Raw genomic sequence first — 6668 nt, 5'->3', positions numbered from 1 at the left:
GCCAGCTGCATAGACTCTTGGACAGGTGGAGTGGGAGCCGCAGTTGGATTAGACAAAGGGGTGATGGCATGGCCTCCATCAAGTGCTCCCCCCCGAAACACAGCTGGATGGGAGGTTCACTCGCTGCTGGTGTGAGCCCCAGGATTCAGAGGGGCTATAAGATTCCTGGGTAGGACAGTTCAGGACCCTAGGACTGCTGGGATACAAAGTAGATATCCCAAGCTCTCCTGGTTACTGTCTCAAAGATGGTCCCCCAGGGCATAAAGATGAGGGCCCTGTTAGAGGAGAGGTCCTGTTCTAGAAACAGGTATGGCTTGTCCATTAAGACATCTGCGTTAATGAGCTGAGACACAGCTCCGTAAAGTGCTTGCCGCTCCAGCATGAGGACCCGAGTTCAGGTCCCCAGCCACCCACGGAAAAAGCCAGACACAGCGATACATGCCTGTAATCCCAGCCCTGGGGATGTGGAGACAAGAGGGTCCTCAGGCATGCTAGCCTGAAGGTCTAGCAAATCAGTGAGCTGTGGGTTCAGTGACAGGTCCTGTTCAAAAAGTAAGGTGGAGAGTAGTGGAGGAAGACAGACGCCGGATGCAGGCCTCTGGCCTCCACACGAGCACATGTGTGTGCGTGCATGCCCATGTACATGTGTGCACGGGTTCGTGTGTGTGCATGTGTGTGCATATGCACATGTGTGTATGTTCGTGCGTGCATGTGTGCGCATGCATGTGTGTGCGCATGCATGCATGCATGTGCCTGCATGTGCACCTGTATGCATGTGTGTGTGCCCCTCCATAAGAAAAAAGGAATCCTCCTCTCTCTCTCTCTCTCTCTCTCTCTCTCTCTCTCTCTCACACACACACACACACACACACACACACACACACACACACACACACACACACACACCTCACCTGTGCCCGTAGCTCCATCCTCATCTCAGAGTTCTGACCCTGGTCTGCTTATACACCCAGAAGCACCTCCTCTCTGTGGGTGTCCCAGAGTAGGGTCCGTCTCATCTATTGACACCGAGCGCCCCAAGCTCAGAATGGACACACCTGAGATAGACGGACGTGTGTATAATTGACTGACGTATTCTTTTCTTTACCCCCCAGTTCCAAAGTCTTTATTGTTTTAGAAAAGATGGTCCATCCAGTCAGTGGGATGAAGAGCTGTGTCCAGGAACCCCATCAGTAGTGCTGAAAAGGATTCTGGTTTCTCCGCGTCTACTCATACACCCAGTCATGGGCACAAGACTTATAGTCAATCAGTTCTTCCGGCTTAAACCACAAACCCATCTCTTTCTCAGCACTCTCCATTGAATCACTGCCGTGGATGATGTTCATGCCAACTTGAATACAGAAATCCCCACGAACGGTGCCTGGTTTCGAATCAGCTGGATTGGTCTCCCCCAGCATCACTCGGCCTGTTTTCGCCACATTGAGCCCCTCCCAGACCATAGCCACCACAGGCCCTGAGCTCATGTACTTCAGCAGCCCTGGGAAGAAAGGACGGTCTTTCAGGTCAATATAGTGCTGCTTCAGGTGATCCTCAGAAGCCTGAAGGAACTTCATGGCCACCAGGCGGAACCCCTTCTGCTCAAACCGCTTGATGATCTCACCCACCAGGCCACGCTGTACGCCATCTGGCTTGATGGCAATGAAGGTACGCTCAAGGTTGGCCATGATCCGAAAGCTGGTGGGTCGGCTGGTGTCTGCAATGAGCGATGAGAGCAAAGAGCTGACTGACGTATTCTTTTTTTTTTTGGACCTGGGGACCGAACCTAGAGCCTTGCGCTTGCTAGGCAAGCGCTCTACCACTGAGCTAAATCCCCAATCCCGACTGACGTATTCTTAACGCCCTAAGGTCAGCTGCCCTCGGCAGTGGCAGTTCCAACTCCTGCCTGGCCTGGCCTTCATTTTGTCCTTTAGTTCCTTTGGACCTGTAGCTAGATTTAGGGTATCCTGAGCGCAAGAATCCTCAACGCCTATGCTTCGTAAAGTGGCAGTAAGTTCCAGGGTCGGGTTGTGAGCTGATCTCTTGATGATGTCAGGACTAGGGGGCTCAGGAGGTGATGGGAGGGGCAGGTTGCCAAGATCTGAATGGGGGCCACCGTGACCCTTGGAGGCTTGGCAGGGTCTGTCTGGTTCTCATCAGAGTGCATCTTCAGCCCATGCTCCTCTTTTGAGAGCCCGCCCTGGCTCCTCCCCTCCAGCAGGCTTTGTGTGGGGCTAAATGAGGCACTCATGAGAGCTCAAGAGCTGGAACTAATAGGACAAGGGGTGCTGAGGACAAAGGACAAAGGGGTCTTCAGTGATGTCCCCACCGTAGTGGCTAGTGCTGGCGCTCACCCTGCGGCGGCGGCAGCCTCACGAGGAGGAACCCTGCATTTCCCAGACCTGAGCAAACATGGCCCACGTAGCCCTGCATCAGCTTTACCATAACAGGACTCCGTTTTCACAGAAACATGCTGGCGAGCTCAGCTCACTCTCTGGCCAGTTGTCCCCCGGCCGCACCAGCCTCCCTTGGCACTGCCACTTTGGCAAGGCTGCTCTGTGGTCTTGTCTTCTTGCCAAACTAGGCAGCGTCCGACCCTAAGGGCTCCATTGGAAACGGCATCCGCTGAACACGGAGCCACCCGAACAGGTGACGTCATAGATGGGGCACGAATGTCAGGGTCTAGTAGTTCACAGTATTCGAGAACGACTTCCCAGTCCCAAAGCATGTCCCATGCCACAGGACTCTCTTCCACCCCCAGTCCTCCTTTCCTTCTCCTTCCAAGGGTTTGTTCTCAGAGGATGCTGCATCTTCTCCTGGCAGCCTTCAGATCAAGATGTAGAACTCTCGCTTCTTCTCCAGCACTGTGTCTGCCTGGATGCTGCCATGTTCCCACCGTGATGATAATGGACTGGACTTCTGAAACCGTAAGCCAGCCCCAGTTAAATGTTGTCCTTTATAAAAGTTGCCTTGGGGGTTGGGGATTTAGCTCAGTGGTAGAGCGCTTGCCTAGCAAGCGCAAGGCCCTGGGTTCGGTCCCCAGCTCCGAAAAAAAAAAAAAAGAAAAGGAAAAAAAAAGGTTGCCTAGATCATGGTGTCTCTTCTCAGAAATGGAAACCATAACCAAGACACCGAGTAAGGTCAAACTGTGGTCCGCCGTAGCCCTATTCTGGTACCCATGTGTTCTAGTCCCTGAAGCTGGCTCCCCTGGCCCATGGGGAGGAAGCTTGTATAAAGAAGACGCTGTGGCTAGGAGAGTGGCTGTCACCAGAGACCAAAGGGACAGCCTTAGCACACACCAGCCAACCCCACCGGGCAACACCAGGCAGGACCAGCAGTGGAAATCAGCCTTCTGTGAGGGCTTGGTACATGGTCTCTGCTGGTTGTCTCCAAACCTCAAGAAAATTTGCCAGGAGTCTCGGAAAGGTGCTCCTGCCTCCTAAATCCCGAAAAGTCCATTGAGTGGCCACCTCAGAAGTTGGAAAGCAGACACCGGGACCTCTGTTAACCCTGGAGGAATGGAGAGAGACTGCTCCTAGTAAGTACAGTCTCTGGAACCAGCTCTCCTCAGCCAATGGAGGGGAGTAGGGTGCCCACCCTAAAAGTCCTCCAACGAGGCAACAGCAACTTTTGGGGCACTGAACTCCCTCTTACCCATCCAACCTGCCTTTGTTTAGTATGCCCAGCTTGGAAAGTAGGCCGCCCTGGGCTGGCCAGGGAGGGCTTGGACCCCACTCCGTGGAGCTGCTGGGCAGACTGACTGCCTGGCTGGAGGCCTTTGATTTTCTGTCTCAGATGTGTATTTATAGCAGGCAGCCGCTCCAAGGACGTACTCTCCTCTGTGGCCGGAGCTCTGCGGGAGCATCAGACAGTGCTGTCCTTTCCCCGCAGCGCTGAGAAGATGCCTGCCCGAGGGGACAGAGGAGGGCTTGAAAATGGGGTCACTCGGGCCTCGGAGGGACAGCCCAGGAGCAGGGATCGACTGTGTGTCCCACGTGGGCAGCAGGATGCTACCCTTCCGAGCACCTGCCTGTTGTCCCTCTGCCTGCGAGCCAGTCCTTCCCCACATAGGTCCCCATAGGTCCTCCGGACAGAGTGTCTAAAGACCATGTTGCCCTGTGTTTACAAGGCTGGTCCCTCCTTGTGTGTCCTGGGAACGGATATCTGGGACAGTACTGGTGTCGTTCACTCTGTGTTCGCTCCCTTGTGGGGATCCTGCTCCTGACGGGAGATGGAAAGTCAATGGGCAAAATTACAGAAGTGCTTGTCTGTCAAGCTTTAAGGTAACCTCATGGGGCTCCCCTCTCCCTCCAGTTGTCCCTCTGTGACCCCAAAGGCAGAGGAGGAGCGTTGATGGCCCTCAGGTGTCAGATATGGATGGGGCAAGCCAATAGTCCCAGCACCTTGGAACTTGAGTGCTTTTGGGGTCGAAAGCTCATTTCTCCTAACCCCAGGCTCTAGCCAGCTGTGTTCAAGGAGAAACACCCCACCCCAAGATCAAGGAGTAGGCCTCTGTTACTGACCTCCAACCCAACAGGGCATGCCCAAGCACCCCTTTCTGTTCCCTGCACCTGACCCTCATGAAAGCCAGGGCACCTCACTGCAGGCTGAGCCTCTGAGGAGCAGCACAGGACTTTAGGTTTCTCAATGTCTCCGTTGTTCGGCTTTGCCAAAGGAATGGATGCTTCTGCTCTGTTTTTAGGCCATGAGGGGTTTGCGAATCCTCTCACCCAGACAGATTGGACATCTCAAGGAATGGGGAATACTGGATGCCTTGGTATGAGCCCAAGCCAGTGTTGCCTGTGTCTGGGGAACACCACTGGTCCATGGAGATGCTAGGACACAAGGCAGCCACAGCCCTTTCCTGCATGGCCGTCTGACAGCCCCTTCACAGAGGGATTTGCAGTCACAGAGCTCTTGGCCAGGACCTTTTCGTCTTAGGAAATGTCGGGTTTTGTGCTTATTTTTAGCTTCAGGAATGTGACGTTTGATAGTATTTGGGTTTTCAAGAGGGGCCAGCTTTAAGATAGACTTGTGTCCCTTGACCCCATGCCAGCCCTGGAACATTCATGACTAAAGGCAAGAGTGGCAGTCCCCCGACTGGAAAATACAAGCAATCCCGATCTATCCCTGACAAGAAGCAGTGCGGGAGCCCCACGTCTCTGGCCAGGAGAAGCTGTGTCCCCAACAAGCAATGCTCCAGGTTGCTTCTGTGACGGTCTCCCCACCCTGGGGAGCTGCGGCTGCATGCCTACAGACTGGTAGCTTCCTGTCGTGCCCCGGGAAGGTAAGGAGGCCAGCCTGGAGGGAGGCAGCTAGGGACATCTCCAGACGTTTGAGGAAGAGAGAGCAGGATCTGTAACCGTGTGACAGAAAGGACTTCTGGAGGTTTACAGGAAAGCTGGGACATCTGAGGGCTCCCCCCAGGACACTGAAACTCCAGCCATCTCATAGACCTCCCCTCAGTCCTTGACTCTGGCATGTTTTAGCACTGCCCATCTGTCACACATCTGTCTCCCACATTGTTTGACAGCTCCTCTCGGTCCCTCAGTACTAGAAGCTCAGCATTTCTTGGCCTGGCACCCATCACAGAAGCAGACTCATAAGAGCCGAACCAAAAATAAGTAAGGAACTAAAAATAAAATATTAAATGCCAAGTGATCAAATAATATAATCAATAAATGGGCAAATGAATTTAAATGACCATGCTTTTTTTTTTTAAATAAAAAAAAAAGTACGTAGCTAATAAATACACTGAAAAGCTTTTATCCGTGGCCACCAGGGAAATGCAAATCAAAACCACTCAGCAAGTAGATCTCACCCGTGGGAATGGCTGCCGTTCAGAAAGACTCGGGACAATAATGCTGGGGGGAGAGAGAGAGAGAGAGAGAGAGAGAGAGAGAGAGACAGAGAGAGAGAGAGAGAGAGAGACAGAGAGAGACAGAGAGCAGAGACAGAGAGACAGAGAGGAGAGAAGAGAAGAGACAGACAGAGACAGAGACAGAGACAGAAAGAGAACGCGTGCATTCTGCACACTGCTTTAGCCACTATAGAACTCTCTGGAAACAGAACCGTGATGCACCATCCCACTCCTGGGCCCTTCCTCAGAAAATCAAAGTCAGCCCTCAGCCAAGGAACGCAGCTGAGCACTCGTGTTTAACACAACACCATTCCCAGTAGCCAAGCTGTGGAACCAGACCGAGAGCACCCACCACAGAGGTGTGGCCAGGAGAATACCCATGGTGGAATATTAGTCAGCCATGAAGAATGAAGTCACAGCACTTGCAGGAGAATAGACAGAACCAGAGGTCATCATGCTAAGTGAAATGATCCAGACCTGGGGAGACAAACACCTCATCTCTTCCATCACAGGTGGAACCTAGATGGAAAATAAAAACGTGGAAGAGGGCTATTCAAGAAGAGGGGGCTTCTGGGAGAAGCGGGGCAAGAGAGGGTGAATATTGCTGGGTGGGTGATATGTATGACAGAGATGTCACAACAAAACCCATTGTTTTCCACGTTTAATATAATAAAATGTCCCCAAATTAACTACTTGAGTCTTGACTACTATGGCCTGAACGTTTGCGAGTTCCACTCTCGTCATGTTGAGAGGCGGAACATCCCCGACAGGTAGACATCTACAAAACAACCTCCTCACCTAGGGCTCAGGAAAT

The 6668-nt window shown here is 52.8% G+C and overlaps 1 protein-coding gene across 1 annotated transcript; it reads right to left on the bottom strand.

The window, feature by feature from the left end:
- Positions 1–1107: 1107 nt before the first annotated feature.
- Positions 1108–1748, bottom strand: LOC116887230 (nucleoside diphosphate kinase B-like). The gene has a single exon (XM_032888792.1). The coding sequence runs from the start codon at positions 1680–1682 to the stop codon at positions 1224–1226; it is 459 nt and encodes a 152-aa protein (XP_032744683.1). The 5' UTR covers positions 1683–1748; the 3' UTR covers positions 1108–1223.
- Between the last annotated feature and the right edge of the window lie 4920 nt (positions 1749–6668).

This window comes from Rattus rattus, chromosome 18 (genome assembly GCF_011064425.1).
Source record: "Rattus rattus isolate New Zealand chromosome 18, Rrattus_CSIRO_v1, whole genome shotgun sequence".
Classification (NCBI taxonomy): Eukaryota; Metazoa; Chordata; class Mammalia; order Rodentia; family Muridae; genus Rattus; species Rattus rattus.
Note: the sequence above shows the minus strand (reverse complement) of the source record. Positions and strands in the feature narration are given on the sequence as shown.

Excerpts from the sequence above, each read along its gene's own strand:
- LOC116887230 (XM_032888792.1), bottom strand. The coding sequence starts at position 1,682 with ATGGCCAACCTTGAGCGTACCTTCATTGCCATCAAGCCAGATGGCGTA.